The sequence below is a fragment of the Xenopus laevis genome, chromosome 6S (assembly GCF_017654675.1).
Source record: "Xenopus laevis strain J_2021 chromosome 6S, Xenopus_laevis_v10.1, whole genome shotgun sequence".
In the NCBI taxonomy this organism is placed as follows: Eukaryota; Metazoa; Chordata; class Amphibia; order Anura; family Pipidae; genus Xenopus; species Xenopus laevis.
In genome coordinates, this window is record NC_054382.1 from 45,505,520 (window position 1) to 45,533,227 (window position 27,708).

The 27,708-nt window shown below is 36.2% G+C and overlaps 1 protein-coding gene across 4 annotated transcripts in view; it reads left to right on the plus strand.

The window, feature by feature from the left end:
* dnajc13.S (DnaJ heat shock protein family (Hsp40) member C13 S homeolog) overlaps window positions 1-27,708 on the plus strand; it is a 90,974-nt gene that overhangs the window by 31,245 nt on the left and 32,021 nt on the right. For 3 of the 4 annotated variants that reach the window (XR_005962205.1, XM_018269333.2, XM_018269334.2), the window contains 21 exons: window positions 1,660-1,759; window positions 2,922-3,029; window positions 3,738-3,893; window positions 5,801-5,857; window positions 6,522-6,643; window positions 6,932-7,007; window positions 7,252-7,347; window positions 10,021-10,164; window positions 11,899-11,913; window positions 15,405-15,487; window positions 16,831-16,984; window positions 17,808-17,911; window positions 18,021-18,180; window positions 19,339-19,401; window positions 21,326-21,427; window positions 22,026-22,130; window positions 22,580-22,782; window positions 24,853-24,937; window positions 25,202-25,356; window positions 26,878-26,923; window positions 27,537-27,691. Coding sequence is in view for 3 of the 4 variants with exons in the window: in XM_018269333.2 (XP_018124822.1) it covers window positions 1,660-1,759; window positions 2,922-3,029; window positions 3,738-3,893; window positions 5,801-5,857; window positions 6,522-6,643; window positions 6,932-7,007; window positions 7,252-7,347; window positions 10,021-10,164; window positions 11,899-11,913; window positions 15,405-15,487; window positions 16,831-16,984; window positions 17,808-17,911; window positions 18,021-18,180; window positions 19,339-19,401; window positions 21,326-21,427; window positions 22,026-22,130; window positions 22,580-22,782; window positions 24,853-24,937; window positions 25,202-25,356; window positions 26,878-26,923; window positions 27,537-27,691 (2,289 nt within the window). In the remaining variant the exon portion in view is untranslated. The remainder of the gene's footprint in view (window positions 1-1,659; window positions 1,760-2,921; window positions 3,030-3,737; window positions 3,894-5,800; window positions 5,858-6,521; window positions 6,644-6,931; window positions 7,008-7,251; window positions 7,348-10,020; window positions 10,165-11,898; window positions 11,914-15,404; window positions 15,488-16,830; window positions 16,985-17,807; window positions 17,912-18,020; window positions 18,181-19,338; window positions 19,402-21,325; window positions 21,428-22,025; window positions 22,131-22,579; window positions 22,783-24,852; window positions 24,938-25,201; window positions 25,357-26,877; window positions 26,924-27,536; window positions 27,692-27,708) is intronic. The other variant, XM_018269335.2, reaches the window with a different exon arrangement.

Below are 27,708 nucleotides of genomic sequence, written 5' to 3' on the forward strand. Positions count from 1 at the left end.
GGAAAGTGACGATTGGAGAGCAGATATCCCTTTATTTACAATAGCAGTGACAAGTGGTGGTCTGAAGCTTAAAGATTGGCTTGATTCCTTTATTATCAATTGAGCCACCAAATTCATGTCCATTTATCGATTTATGTCTTGGGCAGCCCAGTTCAGATTAAAAAACATATATGAAAAAAAAAAATATATATATATATATATATATATATCTATTAAAGATATTTTCTAAAAAAAAAAAAAAGTGCTTTGCATAGCTTATTTAATTGACCACATGCCTTATGCCTCCTCATGAGGGCTTCCAAGTGAAAAGCTCGTTCTGTAATGCCATGGCTCTTAAAGCAAACTTCCTCCAAGTCTATAGCTCGTTTTTTAAGGTCATTTTTATTGTTTTAATCAAACAACAACAGAAGAAAACAGAACATCCCTGCTGTAACCTGAGCTCAGAGCTGTAAGTGTGCAGGGAGAGACTCAGGCAGGAAGTGATGTGACACCAAGCTTATATGGGCGCTTGTATCCTAAACAAACAGAGACAGTATCTAGAGCGGTATACTCAGGTATCGTAAAGCATTTTGCAGAATAAATATAGTGTTCTAGCTTGCACTAGTGTGGCTAATCTGTTGGCAATAAACTCTTTGTAGTGAGAGGAGACTACTACATTGCAGTAGTACATCTTTTAAAAGTAATAACATAACATAGGGCCCATGATGAGGGCATAAGGGGGGGTATGGTGTTGGTTTCCAAGAACGAAAGTGGTGGAGGCTGCCCTAGATGCTTGAGGACCAGTAGCCAGTATGTGCGGGGTAGAAAGAGAGTTGTGGGTAGAATCTCTGGGGTGTCAATATGGAAAGGTACAGAGACCCTCCCATGAATCTTGGAGAGCAACTTGTTTGGGTTGTATGGGTCTGGGGTGACACACCAATGGATTTCAAATAGTTGGGAAACCAGGTAATAAAGGTAGTAATTTGAATAAGTCAGTTTGCTCTCTGAACAGGATCACACAGTAAAGTCCAAACCATTCTAGTGTTCGATTGTTCCATATGCAGTGTTCTATGAGAACAAAGAGGTTAAATAGATGGAATAATATATTATAGTATGTAATGAAAAGAGACTAGTAGAATAGAGGTTGAGTGAGGAAAGGAATAATAATAGTACTGAGAGTGGTCTAAGGTTTTTGGGTGGGTCCCTGGTTTAAAGTTTTTGGGTGGGCCTGTTGTGTCCCAGTCCAACACTGTCCATATGAAAGGGATTAGAGTTTGATTGAGCTTTTTAAAAGAGATTTTAGAGATGTATATAGGAGCCTTGTGAAGGATTATAGGAATTTGGGGAGGAAGTGCATTTATACAATGTTTACCCAGCCCTGTAAGGATATGGATGTTTGTTCCAGTGAAGTAAGGTACTTAAGTTCCAAGTTTGTAGTTTGATTGGAAGTGATGGAGGCTGTCTCATTTTTCCTGTGCAATCTGACTGAAGTAACCTGTGGAAGATTTGAATACATATTTTTTATACATATACATTTTTTATACATATACATTTTTATACATATTTTGTATATATTATATGTTACCTACTGTTATCATTTACTATGACAACATGTACAGTTTGGAAAACTGACAGTAGCCCATGACAAATATATATGTTTTTCTGTTACTTTGTTTTTAGATTTCGTGAACGTCTGGGAGTGAAAGTAGTCAAAGCTCTGAAAAGGAATAATGATGGAGTCACCCATGCTGCTATTGATACGCTTTGTGCATTAATGTGTGTAAGTGTTCACACTGACATGTAGAAGAATAATGTCAAAGCTAATCCTTTGATGTAGAGGAAATTAAATCCTTATCAAGAAAATGGTTTACAATGACTGTCTATATATATATATAATATATATATATATATATATATATATAATATATATATATATATATATAATATATATATATATATATATATATATATATATATATATATATATATATATATATATATATATAGATAGATCTCAAAATAAATGGCAATACTGCTAACCAGTTATACATAAGCACTAATAATCTCTCCATGTAACCAAACCTAAAGAAAGTAGTCATTTAAATGTAACTGGATAAGCCTAGTCAAAATTAATTGACATTATTTAGTTAAGGACAGTTTCCAGGAACAATGGAAAGAAGATTTTGGATATTTTTTGTGCAGTTTTACACACAGCCAACAACTTATCCTACATTGCTAACAATGAGGGGTGCTTGAAAATACTTTAAGCTTATTAAGTGTTTTCTAACATATAATAATATGCAAATCGTTCTCAGTAGATCTGGAAGGTGCCGCAAGTGTTAAAAATAGGTATGTACTGTGTAGTCTTATTTACCCTAAACCCTAAGGTTCCTGAGGTAAATAACATTAGGTGCCCATTGTCTATTTATCTTACCCTGACTCATTTTGTTTAAGTAGAAGAGAATGTTAATTATTTATGAGAAACTGCTTTTTTCCATGCAAATAGCAGTTTTAACATGAAGTAAGCATTCTTACTTAAGGGATTAGTGTTTTGTAGGACATATGGGATAATTAAATATTAATAACCTAACTTGGGCTTTAACCATTTTTACAGCGAGTCATTTTTGTTGTATGCTGAACATAGTATGGTGTGTGTGCCTTTTCTAATAAAAGTGAAGTCTTGAAACTTCAGAGCATGTGATATGCATAGTGCATTTATCAATTGACTTCTAATAAAGAGTTGTGTGTCAAAATGAAAATGAATTATTAATTATTAACTATTCAGTTAGATTTCATAAGCCAGTGAAATGATTAGCCTATTTGTAAATGTGGCTCTGTCAAATTGCCCTTAGGTGGATTTGCTATACATAACTGTTGAATACCCCCTGAAATGTTTTTAATTTGCTCCTCTGATTTTTTTTTTAAACTCCTTCATTTTGTAGCCTATGCATGATGACTATGACTTAAGGCAAGAGCAATTGAACAAAGCATCCCTTCTTTCTTCAAAGAAGTTTCTGGAAAACTTGCTAGAAAAGTTTAATTTATATGTGGTAAGCAGTCTTGTGTGTCTACTCCAGGTTAAGCATTTGGCTATTCTATTGAACTAGGGTACACCAATATATAGTTTCAGGTTAATTTTTAAAGATTTGGTACGTACATGTGTTTAACAAGATCCAGAATAATTTGGCTTGTATTCTGCTTGGTATAAAGGAGGAATTATGTTTAAAACAAAAGTGTTTCAGTTTTGCCATTCTGCTACAGTTAGTGCTCCTTGAGCACAGGTTTATATTTTACTAGGTGTGTCTGCAGCTGTTGGGAAGTTAAGATGAAGGGATTGTCACAAATCATCAAGCAGAAAATATTCTGTTCATATAATATAAACTGATGCTACAGGGCTGATTATTAAATTCTGGTAATTGAACTGCCATGTACCAATAATCTGAAATATATATATTCAGTACATTGCGAGTTGGTCCCTAAGTTCAGTAAGTGACAGCAGCACAGAGCATATTCAGTGAATCAGCAGAAAACAAGATGGGGAGATACCGGGGCATCTTTGAAATCACAGATCTTTACTGGTAACGGGTTGTGGTTCTCTTGGGCTGGTATAGAACCCCAAAACATAATGTACATTTCTGCCCTATTTCTTTAGTTAACCTTTATTTAGAGCTTCCACATCCACTACCCTTTCTGTCATATTTATTGATGTTGTGTTGCATTATTAAACATTTGTTTTGAATTTTGTGTTTCCATTTTAGAATTATGGAACAGGTGCATTAGTTATCAGTTCTCTTTTGGACTTCCTCACCTTTGCACTTTGCGCTCCATACAGTGAAACAACAGAAGGTCAACAATTTGATATGTTATTGGAAATGGTAGCCTCTAATGGAAGGACGCTCTTTAAGCTATTTCAGGTAAGGCCAAATGTGGATATTGGGCAGTACAGTGGTCTTGCTGCACTGACTTCATGAATTTAATCCAACTTGGGAACTGTCTCTGTGTATTGTGCATGTTCTCCTCATGCTCTACTTTAGCTTCTTTTCCCTATGCAAAAACATACAAGTGGCTGTACATGTGTGTGTACATGCTTAGAAGGGACCCTTGTTTTTAAGTTCTTTTGGGGCAGTGAGGTGAGGTGAGTGGGTGAATGAAAAATAAACACAATAAAGCTCTACATAATATGTTGATGCTTTAGAAAACATTTAAAGCAAACATCTTGTCTTAACAATAATTCAGTGAACATGTTAAATTAGACCATAAAACTAAAAAGTAAACTATTCTTTCAGTAACTGGTTTAACTGTAACAGTGCTTTTAATATTAAAGGGGGACTTGTTCATGAACCCTGAGCAAATTTCTTGCCTGTGCAGTAACCACTAGCAACTAAGCTTTGATTATCTTTTTCAGAAAGCTGAAAGTAGAATAGTAAAAGCAAACATGCTATTGATACAGATCATTTCTGGCTGTGTGCACATTTGCCTACATGATTCCTTTTTTTTTTAAATCACCCTTATTAAAGAGGCCATTATAAATAATATAACGCATCTAATTTACATTTGTGATAGAAATAAATGTCCCTTTTAAAACGTGCACCTTTAATAGAGCTACCCTTATATTCACTTTTTTATGGTCTTAGTTATAAATGAGCATTAGGTGTGTGCTAATGCTCAATCCCCCCCCAAAAGCACTGTAGAATGTGAGTGGCCAATCACAGCTGCCCTCACCCAGAACAATGTATACTGAATATTCCCTATGGCTGTATTGCCGAATGCACATTTTTCTGATTTTGTAGGTTTATGTGTTTTTGACATCAGTGCAAATTTACAAAGTGCAGGGCAGGGTGCAAAATGCATAAAGGAGCGCACAGCCTCACAGTTTGCAACCTGGTCTTAGATTTCAGGACAATGCCTTTGTTCAATAGTTCTGTATTCATGGGGCCAACACATGGGTGTCTCCTCTCACATTCCACATGTGGGTCTTTTAAACTTGAAATGTGCAGTAAAGCCCTGTACAGCCAACAGCACTGTGCTTTGCCTTGCACCACATTTTTACCACTGCTCTTGATTCGAATTCTGGGTAAATGAGCACTTAGGGCGTTGTTTTTATGTCCCATAGTGTGCTTGGCCCCGGGGCTGATGTAAATGAGCCCTTTATTGCCCCCTTCAATACAGAATTATACCTCAGTATGGGTTACATTGAATTTAATATGTATCTATGATACATATCATAGATACATACCTAAGATATGTTTGTCAAGATATAACCTTGGATGTTTTTTAAGAATTTGTTGCTCAGCTATAAATAGACTATGAACGACATAACGTATACAGGGATGGAGATGCTGGAAACAAAAGCCTAATGGAGTTGTGTAAAGGAGAAACTATTGCAGAAGCACAGAGATATTGACAAACTGGTAGACGTGCAAGATTCCATTTTTAGCATGAATACTATTTACAGTCCATAGAAATTAGAAATACTAGAGAGAAACTGGAGGCACTGATGGCTAAAAGCCTTTGTTAATGGAATTACAGCATTAAAAGGATCAGTCCCCTGTGCAGAAAAGATTCTATGTTTCATTTATTATAACAATAGGCATCAAAAATTCTGTATTAAGTGAACATGTGTTTTCGGTCCCTGTTTGGGACTTTTGTCAAGGTGAAACCGTGACCATACTTGAAGAGGCAGTGTAAAGCCTTCAGAGTTGCCTGTTGGATTATACTAGTATGTTATCAAGGATATCAATCAAAGGGTGATATTTGAAAAATGAATATTCAATGTGCAATTTAAATTTCATGTCAATTTCTCTCCGCATATGATCTTTAGCACCCTTCCATGGCCATTGTAAAGGGAGCAGGATTAGTAATGAAGGCAATCATAGAGGTAAGCCTTGGTGTCTCTCTCCCTCCTCCCACTACATTTGTCAATAACACTTTATACTGTATGTGGTTAATTATCCTCAATCATCCAGTGGATTGACCCTTTGGAAAACCAGCTAATATGTATATTTTATATCTTTCCACCACCCTGATGCCACAATCTTCATCTTGCTCTGTTGTAAATTTCAAAGATGTGTGTTTAATACAGTTTTTATTAGCAACCAATCTGCAATTAGCATTGACAAGTAGTAAAAACAAATGCCAGATTGTGCAGTATAGCACCTATGTCCATAAATCAGGCTTTGAGTGTGCTATACCATTGGTCTTAACCAAAAGGAAACTATCATGAATATTCTATTTTTCATTTTGAGAGTGCCCCTTTAACTGTATTTCCTGCATGCTAAAGTAACAGAGGGAATATAAAGAAAACATATTACCTCGTATTTGTCTGGCCAAAAAATACATAGAGAAGGGTTTCAAAGTCTGTTTTGTTTAATGATTACATTTACTCCCTTAACTGATTATTAAAATAGATAAAATATTTCTCTGCCCAGATGTAAATTTAAAGGAAACTAGCCATTTTCACCTTGTCAGAATTTTGAAGGAACAATTTAAATAGGATTCAGTTGGGTTGTAAAAATGAAAATTACATTGTTTTTGTCCCAAAGGAAGCAGATAAAGAAATAGCAACAAAGATGCAAGAACTCGCGCTCAGTGAAGGTGCCTTGCCTCGACACTTGCACACTTCTATGTTTACAATAAGCGCTGACCAGAGGATGCTAACAAATAGGTGAGAATCTACTTACCTGCTTTGTTTAGATCTTTAAAAATGTATAACATTTGCTTTCTAAATGTAGTTGTGAACATTTAATTGGATTGGCATTGCATTTGTGATTATTGCTTACATTTTCTTTTCATTACTTCTGAGAACCAATAAAGTTTTTATGGGTTTTTATGGGTTTTGTTAAGAACCACATTGTACAATCAATCCATGCATAAGTTAGCTTTGTTACTGTTCTCATTTTATTACATTACTTTTCATGTAAATTGCCATTGAATTTAGATTTTTTGTTTTCAGGCAGTTGAGTAGACATTTAGTGGGCCTTTGGACAGCTGACAACTCTACGTCATTAAATTTACTGAAACGTATTTTGGTAAGTAAATAATTGAACAATATCAGCACTACATGACCTGTGCAAAGGGAGGAGTATTGAAAGCAAGGGAAAAGGTCCAAGCAAGTATTGTAAAAGTCACAGACTATATTTAAAGGCATAATAGGTCAAGTGGAGAGCAAAAGTGTGAAAAAGGATGGTTCTTGATCAGTTTTACTTAACCTAGAGTATTGAATGCATTTGTATCAAGCTTTGTCATTCATAATGCATTTTCTTGTTTATCTAGCCTCCGGGTTTGCTGGCATACCTGGACAGCACTGACCCAGTTCCCGAAAAGGATATTGACAGAATGCATATCAGGGATAATCTGAAAATTGCATCTGTAAGTTACCGTATATACTCGTGTATAAGCCGACCCGTGTATAAGCCGAGGTACCTAATTTACCTAAGAAAACTGGAAAAATGTATTGACTCGTGTATAAGCCTAGGGGCCCCATGTCAGATTTCAAAATGTGAATGTGTAAATGTGTAATCATGTTTTATGGCATAGAAATCTATCTAAAACTATTTAAAAGAGCCTCCCCATAATTCCATCAGCAGGAACATGATGGAGTCCACTTGTAGAGCTTGTACAACAAAGTTAATAAAACGTGATGTGAATGGCAGTGTGAAAGGAGCTTGCAGGGCTTGGAAACAGATTTCAAATTCTCTTGGCAGTGCTTCCTGTTGCTATAGAGTGTTATTCCTGCTGCTATTGGCGACTCGTGGTGTGGAATGGATTTTCTCATACAAGCTGATGTTGATTTCCTTATTTTTTTACTTGAGTTTGTACATTGACATACAGTGTGTGTGTGTTTGTGTGTATATACAGTATACACGCGGGCCCTGAGGGGGTGCACCCCCCAGTAGTTCTACCCCTTCTTTTTTGATCTAAAAACATTTGCCCATTAGTCTTCTTTTTAAACTACCAGTCCTGCAAGGCCTGCACATGCTGTTAGACTCCTGAATAGATTTATTGCAGTGTTGTAGTTGCATTGTGTCATGTGACTATTATAGAATATGAAGGCTATAATTAATTTCAGTCATCAAGGTCATGATATACCTGCGGCCCCAGCAGGACTGTCTGTGACTGACTGTGTCGCCGCCCGGAGCAGGTCCAGGAGCTCCGGGCGGCGCGTCCTTCCCTGCCGGCGTTCGCTCCCAAAATGGCGGCGCCCATGGCCGCCACGTGGGTAGCGGCGCCGGCCGCTACCCACGTGGCGGCCATGGGCGCCGCCATTTTGGGAGCGAACGCCGGCAGGGAAGGACGCGCCGCCCGGAGCTCCTGGACCTGCTCCGGGCGGCGACACAGTCAGTCACAGACAGTCCTGCTGGGGCCGCGGAAGGAGGTATGACCCGCGTATAAGCCGAGTTTGAGTTTTTCAGCACATTTTGGGTGCTGAAAAACTCGGCTTATACGCGAGTATATACGGTAACTACTAAAAGTATTATTCATTATGCAGTTTAAAACATTATTAAGTTTAGATTTGTCATCTCTGCTTACACAGAGCAATTTGATCTCACCACTTGTGTCTTTGTATTGGCAGTAAAAAAAAATAGGCATGCACTGAATCCAAGATCTGGTGTAGCATTTTGATGAACTTTCTGGAGGATTTCTATACAGACACATTTTTTGGGTTCATATTCGATTCAGCTAAATACTTAGTCATGTGATTTATCAAGGGTTGATAAAAATTCTATTCGAATTTTTGAGTTTCAAAATCCACACATTCGAATTTTAATCCCCCTATACGAATGTGAGATTTATCACTCCTCGACCATGGAAGCAGTCCTAATTCAAATATTCGCCACCTAATACCTGCCAAGTTCATGTACAAGTCAATGGCAGAGGTCCTTTGAGCCATTTGGAGATGTTAATAGCCTTCCTGACATTCAAGTTTTTTTTTTCAGGAGAAAAACTAGATTCGAATACAAATTTTTGGGTAGGAACCATTTGATTGAATATTAGACATTCACATGAATTCAAAATTCAACCTTTGATAAATGGGCCTCCCAATCTCTGGTAAATTGACCACAATTTTTGTTTACAAATCATGCATTTTTTAAAAAAATGCAACTATGAATATGCAAATCAGGGAGAATATTTTGTTTGTTAGTCAACCACATTTTGGTGGAAGATATGGTGTTTGAATAATTCTAAAAGTATGGATTTGGTGCATCTCTAGGGAAAAGTTTTTTGCTTATAGGGATACTGTCATGGGAAAACATGTTTTTTTACAAAACGCATCAGTTAATAGTGCTACTCCAGCAGAATTCTGCACTGAAATCCATTTATTTAAAAGAGTAAACAGATTTTTTATATTCAATTTTGATATCTGACATGGGGCTAGACATATTGTCAGTTTCCTAGCTGCCCCAAGTCATGTGACTTGTGCACTGATAAACTTTAGTCACTCTTTACTGCTGCACTGCAAGTTGGAGTGATATCACCCCCTCCCTTTACCCCCAGCAGCCTAACAAAAGAAATGTGGGAAGGTTACCCGGATAGCAGCTCCCTAACACAAGATAACAGCTCCCTGGAAGATCTAAGAACAGCACTCAATAGTAAAAGCCAAGTCCCACTGAGACTGATTCAGTTACATTAAGTAGGAAAAATAACAGCCTGCCAGAAAGTAGTTCCATCCTAAAGTGCAGGCACAAATCACATGACTGGGGCAGCTGGGAAACTGACAATATGTCTAGCCCCATGTCAAATCTTTTTGGATTTCAGTGCAGAATTCTGCTGGAGTAGCATTATTAACTGATGCATTTTGGAAAAAAAAACATGTTTTCCCATGACAGTATCACTTTATACTATCTGTCCCCTCTTTGTGCTGTAGATATAATAATTGCAATAGCTATAAATCCGTGAAATTTTTCATGCAAAATGTACTATAATATATCCATCCGAGCACACGTACAGTTTGCAGCCACATACTTTGAATCAAGGCATTAATAGTTTCCAGTTTATGGAAGAGAAGTCTTAGTATACTTGTATTTCTATTTCCTCCAATAGGACCAGTATGGAAAATTTAACAATATTCCTGAATGGCAGATAATAGCAGGAAAAGCTGCTAAAGAAGTAGAAAAATTTGCCAAGGAAAAAGTAGATTTGGTTTTATTGCACTGGAGGGATCGAATGGGAATTGCACAGAAAGAGGTGAATATTGCATTTATACATGGAGATGTATTAACTTCTTGTTGTTTCCATAAGTTGACATCAGTTTGAGAGCTTCTTTCATCTTTTAATTTGACATGTACTGTATTGACATATAATGAAGCAAAACAATATCCTGCATGCTTGGATTATCAATTCCTGTCTGTTTTAATGCCTTTAAAATGCATTACTTGGAGTCATGTTTAGCAACAATCAATATTATTTTATTATACGGATTAGCCAATGGCTCAGCAGAGTATCTGGACGTTTCACAATGAAGCTTCTTCAAGGTCCAGTAGAATAATGGTGAAAACATGACTAGTTTAGACATTTAGGTTAGGATTTTTCCTTTAGACCTGGTTTTACACAAGTAACTAGTTGCCTGTTAGAAATTGCACATATTTGTGATTAAAAAAATGAATGAACTGTTTTACACTAACTGATTTTAGAAAAATGTATAGTCAATAGTGAAACAAGTATACTGTAAAATGTTTCTTTCAGTATTTATAGTGCTGTTTACATCTTATTTTCTGAAGCATATGGCTTGTGCCAAAATTTTCCCAGGAAAGTATCGAAACATAACTGCTTGATTCACTGATCGTTGTTTCCAAATTCCCATTGCCTGCAAATAGAAAGTTCTACAAATTAACCCATGGGGTATCTCTCAAAAACATGGCCCAAGCCCCAAAGGCTACATTCCTTGGCCAGTACTGGCCAGTACAGTCAAAAAGAAGATTATTAGAATTGTTACCAAAAACAAAAATGTTTCCATCCATACTATATTTAAAAATGCTGATTCTTTAAATCAGATGGTAGAAGACACAATTGAACCAATACTGTAACCATTATGACAGTTAAGGACATTTCTCTGCTTATTGTTTCTCTTCCAATTTGCCTGTTCTCATGTTCTAAGAAAATCACCAACTAGAAACATTAATAAAAATGAAAAAATGCATGTGATCAATCACATAAAAATGTTAGAAGAAACTGAAAGTCACAACTAGAAGCTGAAACTGTAAGTTATGGCTTAGAAAATTATAAATCATATGCTTAATAGCACACCGTTACCCATTTATACCAGGCCTAAAATATTAAATTATGAGGACATAACTTATTGTACACCTGATGATGGGAGCAACCATACTGCTTGCTTCTGTATAGTACGCATCTGATGTACAGATAATAACACTGGCAAATCTACTACAATAGGGTGTAATGTCTGTCATAATACAAATAGTTTAGTATTTTATTTGCCTTCCCGTCCTGTTTTGGTGGCTTTTCAATTGACCTTCATTTTTATTTAATTTAAAGTCTTTAAATTATTTGCACTTCTATTCTGCCCCTTTTTTATATTGTAATTAATATATGTATGATACAGTATATATATATTTATTATTACAGTGTTGTCAGATGACCCCTGAAGTCTTGGCTGCAGGGGAGCTGATATTGTTTCAGTGATCCATGTAGCACAGGTGACAGGTCCGCTTTAATAAATGTACTGCAACCATGTGTTGGTTAGACTACCTGTGTGCTTTACCGAGACCTGGTGTCCCTTTTATTAATCACGCTAAATTAATAAGATGCTTGAAAAGTAACCATTTTAATTGTATAATAACATTGCAATGAAATAATAATCATAATCATTTTGTTTGTTGTTAAAAAAAAAACTACACTTGCTTCCATTTCGCCCACCTTTAAAATAAATGCCTTCTTCTTTCTCCTTCCATTCATGATCAGGACAGAAATAGTATGGTAAGTTTAAGTTGTCTTGTTTTATATTGTGTGTTTACTAAACCAAAATTTGGTTTAATTAAGATGGCAGTATGTGTAATAAGAGAATGCATGGTGCACAGGTTTGCAGCACTTCACTTCTCAGGGAAAAAAAAGTCTATGGAAACTTGGATATACGGGCTTTCTGTAGTTTTCTCAGCTACAACATAACTGTAATGTTAGCTTTATCAAGTCTAAGATTTAGGACTTTTTGGATCCCACACATACTTTTTCCAATTCACCATTCGGTCAGTCTTGCTAATGACAGAGCTAAAGATGCATACAAACATGCCTTGGGTATCCCTAGATGAGCAAAGTTTAAAGCTCCTTACATTCGAAAAATTTAGCTTATTACTAAATCAAATTTATTAGTGATAAAATAGGCCTTGACTTTATAATGACAAGTGTTTTCTTGCATTACAATGACTTAATAAAGCTAACAAATGTATATTAATATGTCTTGCATGAAGTCTCCACTAATTTTGTTAATTGTAGCAAAAAATATTTTGCAGTGGCTTGTAAGCAGTTTGACTAGTATTTTGTAAATTGGAAGATGTGCGAGATGACACCTTAACACTGTTGGTCTGAAACTCCCAGCATTCCCTAGCCATCTCTACCAGTTTAAAGGGGAACTCCGGCTTCCAAATCAAAATTTGATAAAGAGGCCCACATAACACAGAAACCCCTAATATACCCCTCACAGTTACCGGTTTCCTCAAAAAGTATGAATAAATGCCATTTTCTATGTTGAAATCCAGCTGTTTAACAGTTTTTCTCTTTCTGCATCATTTGAAATCCTGGCAGGGAAGGAGGGACTTAACACTGATGTTACAAATTGTAACAACTTCTTCACAGCTTACAGACAGCATGTAGGAACTACATAACCCACAATGCATTACACTGTGATGTTCTGTCCCTTATTGAAATCATGTGTGCAGGGAATTGTGGGGTTTGGAGGATGCAGGCTGAGGACAGCTGGCTGCTGATACAAAATAATGGTGGTCAGCCAGCTTAGCAAAGTAGTCAGACAGATCAGCAGGAGAGCAGGGGGCAATGTTTAGGTAACTGTTCCAAACCATTAAAAATTATGAAAAGTCTGCATATTTTTTAATTGATGTATATTGCATAGTTGCATGAAATTATGTTTACTTTTTAAAAAGCTTTATGTTCCCCTTTAACCTGGGAAATGCATGTTGGTTGCTATTGGCAGGCCACACAACATGGACATCCGGCTTGAAAAAAAACATTTTAGTGTCACCAGTGCACATTAAAGTTCATGTTATACATAGCATTTAAATGGAGCAATTGTGCATGGCGCTAACACGACCCTGTTTAACTATAACAGGAACTGTACCTTGCATTGACATTGAGAGTGGAGTCAGGGCTGAATATTCAACTAAACTAAACTGAAAATTGATTGGTTGAACTAATATTAATAGAGCACACAGGCTTTTAAATTCATAAAAATGTATGTTATAACTTAGCTATAAAGATTGATAGTGTAATGGTTAAAGTCATGTCACCAAGGACCGAGTGAAGCAGTTTTAGATTACCTCTTCATGGCTGTTCCTCTGGTGTAACATTTCCAGAGCAGGGTCTTATCAGTTACTGTGTATGGTTTAAATATTTCTTTAGTTGTGGGGCCTTACTGGGAGGTGCAGCTCTCTAGGAGTGTTCAAGGTTCCCCACTACTGTGTCTCTGTCTTTGCATATCTTTGGGGTATAAAACCTCCACCCTGTTTGTTCTGTATTCTGACTCGTGTAAATAAACTTCAACTCTTTTAAATCCAAAAAATGTTGCAGCGCACTCCGAAGGTCAAGGATCACTCAATTCAGCTTCAGTTTAAGAACAGTTACCTTTATTATTACATTTGATTAAAAGATGCAGCATCCAAGGTCTAACGCGTTTCGTAACAACATACTTCCTCAGAGGTCAAATGTAATTATAAAGATAACTGTTTTTAAACTGAAGCTGAATTGAGCGATCCTTGACCTTCGGAGTGCGCTGTGATTTGACTGCCTCCCTTAGCGACAGACTCGGGGGAGCTGCACCCGGGTCAAACTACATATCGGGTAAGACAAAAGATTTATTCTAACGATGAATGAATTATGAGAAGGCCAGTGAGAGGGTGGATTAACCTTGGAATATTCGTGCAGGAATTGGGGCTGAGTGCACCCGGGCCACACAGACTAAACAATGAGACCCAAAGGCCAAGCAAATTATATAATGGGGGGGAACCCGATATACTTAGAAAATAGAAATCCGTAAAGGGTGCTGGACATATAAATTTTATATGCAACTTCAACTCTTTACCTCAAGTAATCTCTTGTTTCTGTGTATTTATAGTAAATTGGAAAATATTAGACAAACAAAACCAAGGTGACCCCGGAAAGCTTTTGAACAGAATTAAAGTATTGAACTGGTAGTGTCTGGATAATTTAGCAATACTTATTTTAGGAGTTATTCCATGGATAATATTTATAGGGAAGAACTAAATATAATATAGTCCTGTTCCTGGGCACTTATATAAAACTAATAAAATATAAGTGTCCAGGAACAAGAACAATAGACACATACACAGTATTTATTTTAATTTTTTAAATTAGTAAACGAAATTGGGGGGAATATATATACAGTATATATATATATATATATATATATATATATATATAGATAGATAGATAGATAGATAGATAGATATTATACAGGTATGGGAACTGTTATCCAGAATTCTTGGGACCTGGGGTTTTCCTGATCTTTGGATGTACCTTAAATCTACTAGAAAATCTTTTAAATATTAAACAAAACCTATAGGCTTGGTTTGTCTCCAATAATGATTCATTATAACTTAGTACTGTATGTCAAGTACAAGGTACTGTTTTATTATTACAGCAAAAAAGGTTTTTTTTTAATTTTTCTTTATTTGGATAAAATAGTCTATGGATGGCCTTCCTATAATTTGGAGCTTTCTGGGTAATGGATTTTTGGATAATGAATCCCTAACCTGAACAATGTAATAAACATGCCCATCCCTTTGCAGGACCTCCGTAAGGCTTAATTTACCTCTTATGAAGGTCCTGCAGCGAGACTGAAACAATCAATTTGCTTTTCAATTACATCAAACTGCTACTTATGTAATAGCAACATTTGCAATTGTGCAGATTAAAACTGTGTCATTTTAGGCTCCTGTTTCTCAAAATCTATGAGAAATACATTGTGGAGAATTATGTAAAAACTTCATATAGATGCTTCCCAGTTAACGTCCACATTATATAATATGTATTCATCATAACCCCCCATATACACTACCTCAACATAACCTTAATATTTAACCCATATGAGTCATTATCACTGTTCAGATCCTTGGTTGAAAGGTTCTGAAGAGAACCAGAAAGTATGATAATATTATTTTAGGTTTTAAATGTATGTATTGCCTGATCTGTCATTAGTTGTCTTACTTCTTTCTTTACAGAATACTGCCCAAAAGCCTGTCATCCTCCGAAAAAGGAGGCAAAGAATAAAAATAGAATCGAATTGGGACCTTTTCTATTATCGGTAAAGTTATAAGTTTCAAATTTTCGTTTTTTTCAAGAGAAAAATTTAATGATCCCTTGTAAAAGCATTTAAACAGACTTCAATATCTTTGTGAGATCAGTAAATTTTGTTCACTCTTCATGACAAACTAGGATGTTTGTAGTTACAGTTATTTGAATTCATTTGAAGCAAGCATGTTATCTGTATTTTTCACAAGATTATCACAAGCAACTTTCACTATAGATTTGGAAAAATATATATTTTTGGGGTGTTTTTTTTTTTTGCTTATTTTTTGCCTTAGCATAGCAGTTTTTATAGACATGCTTTGCAAGTGTTCAGAAATATATCCCAATTTTCCTTTATTGTATAGTGGTTGCCATACATCTGAGTAAAAATATTTGTGGCTAGTGTAGATCACAGTTGGCCCGAAGAAATGAGCGTCAGTTTGATTTTGATGTTCGTTTTCTATTTTCGGTATTTTCAAATAATTTGCCGTTGTATTTAACATCTCTTTATAGCCTAAACTTCACAATGTTATGTAGTTGTCAGGCATTAATGAATACAGCAACATTATAGCATTTTATATTTTATGTTAAAATTGAGATTAAATGATTTTTGGTTGCCAGTGTCAGCAGCACTTGGCAACTATAAAGCAGATTAATCCTCAGGCTTAATGTTATGTTTCTCTTCAGTCCCTCCTGTGGAGCATTGCTTTTTTCTATAGACTCAGGAATTTATTTTCACTGTAGTAAGCCAGTGTGCTGAATACTCATTGTTCTGGTAAAGGCCAAAACTAAATTTATACCTGAAAGTGCTGAGACATCCAACTACTAAATAATCCTTTAAATGAAAATATCACTGATGTACATTCCAGAGCAAATACATTTTATCCTGTATTATAGCTCTACTGATTCATTTAAGCATCTGATGTTTTCAATAGCTACTTTGCATGATCCACTTTGACAATTTAATTCTGAATTGCATCTAGCAAAACAGACCACTGAAATTGAAGATGCCAACTATCTAAATGGTTCCAGCAACAGAGTCACGAAGGAGCACATACAGAAATTATATTTCCTGTACATTAAACTTTACATAACATAAGACATACGTTTTATGTTCTGGGTCTACATAGTGTCCAGCCATATTAAAGATGCTTGGAATATAAACTACTATATGAGCAGTATGGGTAGTGAATAACAATCTAGTTTGACATCTTTTGAGATAGTGGTATAATATGAAATATAACGTTTGGGCACTTTTTGACTGTGTCGTGGTAATGGGAAAATTGGTTATGTATCTTGCATGAAACAGTGTTTTTTGTCTGCAGCCACTGGGAATGTACAATCTATTCTCCTTATTAGATTCCACCAGGACCATGCTCGTTCAAACTTGATCTGGAACTTCAAAACCAGAGAAGAGTTAAGGGACACCCTTGAAGCAGAAATGAGAGCATTTAATGTTGATAGGGAGCTTGGAAGCTCCACTGTGATCTCTTGGAACCACCAGGAGTTTGAGGTATTTTTTATACTTTTAGTATATTATAGAATGGCCCATTCTAAGCAACTTTCAATTGGCCTTAATTTTTTCTTTTTTTTATAGATTTTTATAATTATTTGCCACCTTCTTCTGACTCTTTACAGCTTTGGAAACATCTAAAAAACAAATGCTTAGTAAGGCAAAAGTGTATTATTCAAATAAATGCATGATTCCTAGGGTAATGTGGACCCTAGCAACCAGATGGCTGAAACTACTAACTGAAGAGCTGCTAAATAACTGAAAAATTAAAAATAATTAATAATGAAAAACAGTTGCAAATTACCTTAGAATAGAACTCTCTACATCAAACTAAAAGTTAATTTTAAAGTAAACCACCCCTTTATCTAGAATCTCTGCTTTTAATTGTACACTTTACAATATATATATATCTATATCTATAGCAAGAACACTATCATTCTACAATAACTTATAATCAGATATTTTTTATTTATACAAGTATGGCATATTGTAGATATATAATACAGAATTATTGTGGGTGCAGGGAAAAAGGCTTGTGGGGGGATGGTCACTGACACACATGGTGGGCCAAATTAGGGTGAACCTACTGATCAGACAATGAAAAGGGCCTATAGTGATCCATTGGGAGAAGACTTTATCAATGCTTAAACGGTTTCGACCCCACTGGATAAATACTTTTTATATTTTGGACTGATATCTGTAGCAATGGCCATAAGCGAAAAGCTGGCAACTTGGTCTGGAGGGGCTTAAATTAAATTCACATACAATTTTAATTGCACCATTCAACATAATTGTTTGTAAAATCTTGCTCCATTTTACCTAGGTGAAGTATGATTGTCTTTCTGAAGAGATTAAAATAGGAGACTACTACCTTCGGTTACTTTTGGAAGAGGATGAAAATGAGGACTCTGCAGCAATAAAACAATCGTAAGCAGTTCTGTCAATCACAATTTCTACCCTTTACAACCTTTCTGTTGATTGCTATTAGGTTACTCTAAAAATGTTTTTTTTTTTTTTTATCTTTTCCTCACCAAAGGTATGAATTCTTCAATGAACTCTATCACCGTTTTCTTCTTACTGCCAAAGTGAACATGAAATGTTTATGCTTACAAGCCCTGACTGTTGTATATGGGAGGTGCCATGAGGAAATTGGACCCTTTGGAGACACTAAGTATATAGTTGGGATGTTAGAAAGGGTGAGAATTACTTCAATAAATATAAGAATATCAGGTTGATGTTATCTCTGTTGTTGATGATGCCAAATGTGCATATTTTAGCAGCCTTTTGCAAAACATGCATAACTGAGTGAATATATAAATTGCATGTGATGATTGTACATATTGTCTTCAGTATTTATAATACACAATAATACAATAATAACATTTGCTCTCTAAATGAAGTGTTAATTCTAAGCTCTTTTGGGCAGGACCCTCTTTACCTCTTATATTGGAAATTGGCTGCTTTGTAAATGTATACACCTATTTATTGTGCAGCGCTACAGAATATGTTGGTGTTTTATAAAAAGGGGTTACATGTTATTCATTACATCTCTTCACACGCAATCATGATATAGAGTATCTCTTACACACACCTGCTTACACTTGGTTTTTTCAGATCCACAAGAGTGGACAATGTCCACACAATGAAGGACTATGTCGCACAGGCAATATTTATTATTATATCCCTTGGCTTCAATCCGAATATTACATCCCATCTAGCATATATTTTGGAGCATTGATTGAAGTTGGTGGGTGTCTGTAATTGCTTCCATTATTCAAGACTTTATCCAGGGCAAGTAGCTTGTTTTTGTCGCTGCCAGAATACCGGAGATCAACATGCTGGGGGATAGTTTGGAAACATGTAGGATAATTTGGAAACATAAAAGTATTTATTATTCATATAAATATTTAATATTTTATTTTGCAGTATTTGTTACGTGGCAAATAAGCATTTGCTGCTTGAGCAGGACAAAACATTATAAATTTTATTACATTGCTAATTTAAAGGGGTAAAGTAAGAAGCTTCATAAGCTTTAAAAGATATAAGAAAAGGAAAATATAGTACAATCAATACCAGTTGTATTTAAATGTAGTTATATAAAAGAAGTCTCAATGCTTAATGATTCTTTTCATTTGCTGTATCTGTTTACTTATACAGATCTAGAATTTTCCCATCACCTTATTAGGGAAAATGTGTTCACTGCCCCCTGTGTATTTGATTTTGTTACTGGTAATGAACCATTGAAAAATGATGATTTATTTTTATTGTTGTGCTGTTATAATTTCTGATGATTTCCTAAAGCCTATATTGGCAATATATAAATACATGTTTCCATGCTTCCTTTTCCTTTACAGTGCACTGATCGACTGGAAAGGGACAGACTGATTTTATTCCTGAATAAACTGATTCTTAATAAGGTAGGTGCTCTTTATGCAGTAAATATACTGCACAATAAGTACATTTTTGTCAGCAGCATATTGAAAATTACAGTGTTAAAGTGTTCACCCTTGTTTCAGCTACTTCTTCCTGTAGACTGGAATGCTTAGTGCACATAGTTGCCAATATTTGAAACATAACAGTTAACTTTATGATCTCTGCATTTACTGACATTGCCCTGTGTCATGGTGTTGAAAAATAATGTTTGCCTTAGTGCTGGGAATGCTCCAGAATTTTCATAAAGCTTTTGCAGCAATGGCACATACAGTTTTCATTACCATATGTTTTTCACAAGTGTGGTGATCAAAATGCCTTACTAGAATCCATTTAATTAATAACAGTGGTTACCAGACTATGTAACTTGTCCTTTTAGAGAGTCCCAGACTAAAGGCCAACCCGGTTGAAATTTGTGGTTGTATAAGAACAAAAAGATTGCATAAAATGTGAGGAACTAAAGCCTTTTTTTTAACACAATTACTTAATTTCAGGGGCTCAAAAGTAATTGGACCATTGACTCAAAGGCTATTTCATGGGCAGGTGTTGGTAATTCCTTTGTTATGTCATTATCAATGAAACAGATATAAGTCCTGGAGTTGATTTGAGGGTGGGTGCTTGTGTGTGGAAGATTTTGCTGTGAACAGACAACATGCAGTCAAAGGAGCTCTCCATGCAAACAAGCCATCCTTAAGCTGCAAAAACAGAAAAACACATCCGATAAATTGGTACATTATTAGGAGTGGCGAAATCTACAGTTTGGTCCATCCTGGGAAAGAAAGAAAACACTGGTGAATTAAGCAACGCAAAAAGATCTGGATATCCACGGAAGACAACTGTGGTGGATTATCGCAGAATCATTTCCATGGTGAAGAGAAACCCCTTTACAACAGCCAAATAACTCTTTAGGAGGTAGGAGTATCGATATCCAAGTCTACCATAAAGAAAGTGGTGCACTGCAAGGTGCAAGCCACTCATAAGTGTCAAGAATAGAAAGCCTAGATTCGACTTTGCTAAAAAAATAAAAAAAAACATCTAAAAAATCCATCACAGTTCTGGAAAAACATTCTTTGGACAGATTATACCAAGATCAATCTCTACCAGAATAATGGCAAGAAAAAAAGTATGGGGAAGGCATGGAACATGATCCAAAGCATACCACATCATCTGTAAAACATGGGGAGGCAGTGTGATGGCTTGGACGTGCATGGCTGCCAGTGGCACTGGGACACTAGTGTTTATCCATGATGTGACACAGGACAGAAGCAGCCAAATGAATTCTGAGGTGTTCAGAGACACACGGTCTGCTCAAATCCAGCTAAATGCAGTCAAATTGATTGGGAGGCATTTTATAATGACTCAAAACATACAGCCAAAGCAACACATGAGTTTGTTAAAGCAAAGAAGTGGAATATTCTTTAATGGCGAAGTCAGTCAGCTGATCTGAACTCAATTGAGCATGCATTTCACTTGCTGAAAACTAAACAGAAAGGCCCACAAACAAACAGCAACTGAAAGCCGCTGCAGTAAAGGCCTGGCAGAGCATTAAAAAGGAGGAAACCCAGAATCTGGTGATATCCATGACTTTAAGACTTCAGGCTGTCATTGCCAGCAAAGGGTTTTCAACCAAGTATTAGAAATTAAGATTTTATTTTTTTCAATTTGTCTAATTACTTTTGAGCCCCTGAAATGAAGTGATTGTGTAAAAAAAGGCTTTAGTTCCTCACATTTTTATGCAATCTTTTTTTTTCAACCCACTTTATTAAAGCTGAAAGTCTGCAGTTCAACTGCATCTGAGTTGTTTCATTTAAAATTCATTGTGGTAATGTACAGAACCAAAAATTTATAGGCCTAACTGTATACCTGTACAGAAGGTAAAAACTGTGAATAATGTATTCTTGTTCTCTTTAGAAAAATGTAAAGGATATTATGGACTCCAACGGCATACGGATCCTAGTTGACCTTCTCACACTGGCACATCTTCACACCAGCCGAGCCACTGTACCACTACAAGTATGTGTTTATCTGACATGATTGACTTCTAGGGTTAATAGGATGTGGCTTTTTCTGTGTAGCAGCATAAAGCTTGACTCAGAAATCTTCACCGGCAGGTGGAGGGGGCGGGGTTAAAAGGGTGGGTTGTGACGCTAAAGGGGGCGGGCCGTGATGTGCTATTGGCTGGGTGGGTCATGATGTCAAAGGTGGCGGAGCCAAATGTGCACCTTTGGCAAGAAGCCCAGACAAAAAGGTTAGTTTTGAGCAGGCTGGGGGCAGGCCACAGGCTTTTTTTAGGTGTATTACAAATTTACTGGCAGCTACATAGCCAGTAAATTTGTAATACCAGCCCCGGCCTTGGCTGGTGTTTTACCGGCTAGGCCGGGTGGCAACACTACATAGTACTGATCTGCATTCTTCATGGTGTCATTTGTATTTATCTATATATCTCAATGAAATACAGAAAACTGTGTTCTGATAAATAACAAACAACTTTATATTGTAACAAAGGAAAAGGAATGAAGAGCCATATTTAAATACCAATCTTTTCAACTAGCCACACTAAAGTTGATGAAATCAATACTTTTATCCTTAATTCATTTTTTTTAAATTACAGAGTAACGTTATAGAAGCAGCTCCTGATATGAAACGAGAGAGTGAAAAAGAGTGGTATTTCGGTAATGCAGACAAGGAAAGGAGCGGACCATACAGTTTTGTTGAGGTAGATACTGGGATGTGTAGGTTTTATCAGAGGAAAAACATGCAAAATTACATTTGACTGCAAGTTCTGTCTTGTTCCATTTCTAGAATAAAGAAAGCAAACGTGTGTGTTTTTTCATGGTTTGAAAGGATTTGCCTGAATCACAAAAGGTGTGGTTAAATACTGAAATACTGACCCAAATTGAAAACATCATTTGCATCTTCAAATCTGAAAAAAATCTCATTCTTTGTGAACAAAAACTTGTCACTTTAAGTAGTCCGAATCTTTAGTCACACCACTTTTAGGGTTTGGATTTGGTTTGACCGAACACTTAAAATTAAAATCCTGGATTCAGTGCATCCCTGTTTTCTTGTACAGGGATAATTTTTAAACTGCACTTGAAGTGATTATTGCACAAATGTATGTATATGATTTGCCAAGTGCATAATTAATATACAGTTGTTCATTAGATGCAAGAGTTCTGGAACAAAGGAATACTCAGTCCAAAAACACGCTGCTGGGCCCAGGGAATGGATGGTTGGAGGCCTCTACAAGTAATACCTCAGTTGAAATGGTGTTTGTTGGCTGCTGGACAAGCTGTCTTGAATGAGACCGATCTTGCCACACTGATATTGAATATGCTGATTACCATGTGCGGGTACTTCCCCAGCAGGTAAAGAACGATTATCCCCTTTTTTTTTCTAGCGCAGTATATAGCTTGACCATTGAGAATAAGTAAATACAGTCATATGAAAATGTTTTGGAACCCCACTCAGCCTGCATAATAATTTACTCCACTTTCAACAAACAAGATAACAGTGGTATGTCTTTCTTTTCCCAGGAACATCTGAGAACTGGGGTGTTTTCTGAACAAAGATCAAATGTGAAAAACTGGCTGTGCAAAAATTTGGGTATTCTTGTAATTTTGCTAATTTGAATGCATGTAACTGCTTGATACTGATAACTGGCAACACCAAATTGGTTGGATTATCTTGTTAAGCCTTGAACTTCGTAGGCAGGTGTGTCCAATCACGAGAAAAGGTATTTAAGGTGGCCAATTGCTAGTTGTGCTTCTTTTTGACTCTCCTCTGAAGAGTGACAGCATGGGATCCTCAAAACAACTCTCAAAAGATCTGAAAACAAAGATTGTTAAATTAGCATGGTTTAGGGGAAGGCTACAAAAAGCTATCTCAGAGGTTTAAACTGTCAGTTTCAACTGTAAGAAATGTAATCAGGAAGGCCACAGGCACAGTTGCTGTAAAACCCAGGTCTGGCAGGCCAAGAAAAATACAGGAGCGGCATATGCGGAGAATTTTGAGAATGGTTACAGACAACCCAAAGATCACCTGCAAAGACCTGCAAGAACATCTTACTGCAGATGGTGTATCTGTACATCGTTCTACAACGATGTATGTCAGGGTGATGAGAAAGAAGACCTTTCTGCTCTCATGCCACAAAAAGAGTCGCTTGTTGTATGCAAAAGCTAATTTCGGCAAGCCACAGTCTGATGAGACAAAAATGTAGTTATTTGGTCATAACAAAAAGCGCTTTGCATGGCCAAAGAGTAACACTACATTCCAAGAAAAACACCTGCTACCTACTGTCAAATTTGGTGGAGGTTCCATCATGCTGTGTGTCTAGTTCAGGGACTGGGGTTCTAGTTAAAGTCTGAGGTCGGATGAATTCAACTCAATATAAACAAATTCTTCAGGATAATGTTCAAGCATCAGTCACAAAGTTGAAGTAACGCAAGACAATGACCCTAAACACACTTCAAAATCTACAAAGGCATTTATGCAGAGGGAGAAGTACAATATTCTGGAATGGTCGTCACAGTCCCCCGACTTGAATATCATCGAAAATCTATGGGATGATTTAAAGCAGGCTGTCCATGCTCAGCAGCCATCAGATTTAACTGAACTGGAGATATTTTGTATGGACGAATGTTCAAAAATACAGCCATCCAGAATCCATACACTCATCAAAGGCTATAGTAGGCATCTACAGGCTGTTACATTTGCAAAAGGAGGCTCAACTAAGTATTGATGTAATATCTCAGTTGGGGTGCCCAAATTTATGCACCTGTCTAATTTTGTTATGATGCATATTGCATCTTTTCTGTTAATCCAATACACTTTGTCACTGCTGAAATACTACTGTTTCCATAAGGCATGATATATATTTAAAGGAAGTTGCTGCTTTGAAAGCCAATGATAAACAAAACTCCAAAGAATTAAGAGGGGTTCCCAAACTTTTTCATATGACATGTTTATAGGAAATCTTATAATATCTTACTCTTTGCAGCTGGTTAGAAATTGTTCTAAATTATTTTTATAAAAATGTATGCACTATCACTCTAGAACAGATGGAAACTTGACAGATTTAACTCAAATGGCTCACCATATCACTGAAATAGATGCTTATAATTAATGCTATGACTTTGACTATTGCAGTGGTGTGTAGTATACATTTATGTTTATGCCTTGGTCCTATTCTCCTAGATCAGATTTTTTTTTACAGCCGGGTGGGAATAACCTATATATATTATGCACAGCGAGTGTCAAGCCTGCCTTAGTATAGCCTGCTGTAATAGAAAACATTTTACAGACGATGGTAAAACTATGCACTGCTGAAAATACAGCACAAGGTCTAAACATGTCTGGGGAGAACACTGTCTTTTAAATTGTCACCTTCATTTGCCATTTAAGAGTCCTATGATTAGTAAATACATTTTGTTTTCTAGAGATCAGGATAATGCTATTATTAGACCATTGCCAAAGGTAAAGAGGCTACTGACAGACAACACTTGCCTTCCACACTTCACGCAGGTAAGTAACGCTTTTGTTTAGCAGTGCAAATAAATAATCATTTTATTTTTTGTTTTGGGCTGATGTCATCTTTCTGCGGTATTCCCTTCCATGTATTTATTAGCAACCCGGTAACATTAACTCTGAAAGGAATAAAAGTTTAGTGATAGTCCTAATTGCTAAACTTTTTTCCACTGACCATTTAAAATATTACCTTTTTTGCTACCCTTACTCCAGCTGCTTGCTTAATTAGAAAGCAGATTTTGTTTTCATTTCACTTCTCAGCTTTTGCTGACGTTTGACCCCATACTGGTTGAGAAGGTTTCCATATTACTCTATCACATCATGCAAGACAACCCACAGCTGCCTCGCTTCTATCTCACTGGAGTGTTCTTCTTTATCATGATGTACACTGGTTCCAACGTGCTCCCTATAGCCAGGTAAGAGGTAAAGCTACAATATGGCACTGCGAGCACTGACTGAGAAGTGCTCAAGTGCCAAAGCGCAACAACATGGTGCTAAAGAGAAAATTATTATTCCTTGCCAAGATTGGTAGGTAGGTTTTGCAGATTGACGATCTTGGAATGGGGTACCTGTTGATAAGCAAATGTATTTTTCAAGGGTTTTACTGCTCTTTCCATTTCTTGTGTTCTGTTACATGTTGTGATTCCAGGATGCATTAAATTACATATTTAGTCATATTTTACTATGGTTTAATTGTGCTTAAAGATGGGCATATGGTCTCAGATGGCAGAGCCCTTAAAACATAGCAAGAGTTAGGACTAGTTACATGAACAGTGTATAACTGTTTATAACATGTAGATGACAGGGTACATACCTTTGTTCTATGTAAACCACACAATATGATCACACAAACTGTAAAGCATTCTAATGTTTCTGATATTAAAACAGTATATCATATACTGTATACACACATATATCATTATTTTTTTTAATGTGTGTTTTTTAGTATGTGTTATATGTTTGTGAATGTTATAGTTTTTCTTAAATAAAAAAGGAGCACATGGGCCCTTAATACATTTATTCAACCATTACCACATCAGTGTTTGGGTCTCTTAACCCGTCTTGCAAGTGTGAGAAATCTAATATATAAAACATATCTGAGTACTCATTTTGTAGAAATTTGCACAAGATTTATATTCTGACTGATATACTATGCACCTAAACAATGTTCCCTCTAATCCTTTTGTGCACGCATTTTAAAATTGTGTGTGCATTTTTACAATTGTTGTGCACCCTAGCCTGAAAATTTGTGTGCGAGCACAAGGACAGACCTTAATGGGAACATTGGACCTAAAGTATTCTGACAAAGAGAGGTGGAGATGCACCAATGTGTAATAATGGCTATATAAATTGATTATATGTTCATGTCACAGAGCTGTGTGTAGCTGCTACTTTTCTTTTGTCTGTTGACATGGCTGGGAATTCAGAGAGTGGCACCACGCAAATAATTGCATATAACTAAATGATGGGAGTAGATTTGTGCTGGTTATTGTTGTACAATCACAAACAAGATGACCTTCAGACTGGCCCTAAATGGGGTATCTTGGATAGCAGAAAAGCATTTTCCCCGCATTTCATTTTAATGGCTTTCATGCTAGGCCTCCATCTACCTTTCGCGGCCCGCTGGAAGGAGACTGCTTCAGTGATTACGCTGACATAACACCACTGATATTTGTGTTGAAATCATGTATTGCTCACAAAGAAAAATCAGCTGGGAACTAAGCCCACAGAGCAGATAGCAATAAGGTTACAGTATTTGTCTGCCTGTGATTTAGTTCAGTAGTGTTTACCATGCTTCAGAAATAACACCTACAACCCAGTATAGTGGTCTATACAAAAGTATATATTACTGGTTAACTGGGTGAGACATCAGCAATTTACAATGTCAGATAATTCACCATCTGCCTTTATACAACTTAACACTTTTGTTGTTTTAGGTTTTTGAAATATACTCATGCAAAACAAGCTTTCAGGTCAGAAGAGGTAAGATGAGCACTTTCTTTATCCAGTCAGTCATTACCTGTGTCATACTGTATCCATTGTTGCTAATAGATCCAACCTTGCGATGCAGAGTGATACAGCCAGTAGTTGTCTGTTACTTGTATGAGCCCTCAACAAATTCACTCCTATGCTTAATATGTTGCAGTAGGGATTTTTAGAGGAGCATCCACGCTCTTTCATTGTTCAACTGGGGTTGCACATGTTTCTATATACGGATAAGGTATCCCTTATCCGTAAACCCATTATCCATTTAAAGCATATAATTCTATTTTTTTTAAATGATTTCCTTTTTTTCTGTAACAACCCCTTACCTGAAAACACCCATGCCCCAAGCATTCTGTATAATAGATCCCATACCTGTACACTATTACATTATTAAAATTAATAGAACTTGAGTAACATGGTAAATGATCAGATGATACTAAAGGAATGAGACAATATATCACTTTTATGTTAAGAAACACAATTGTTTGTACTCATCTATTGGTGCATTTTAATTAGTAATTATGTATATGCCCTACTACATGAAACTGTACAGTGTGCAAAATGATTTTAAAATACTGAATATTACAAAAAAACAAAACTTTTTACCTAGAGTAAAGGGCCTGACATCTTCCAAAGAAGCATTCTTGGCCATATCCTTCCTGAAGCGATGGTGTGCTACCTAGAAAATTATGAACCTGAAAAGTTTTCTGAAATTTTTCTGGGAGAGTTTGACACCCCTGAAGCTATATGGAGCAGTGAGATGAGGTAAAAAAGACATATTG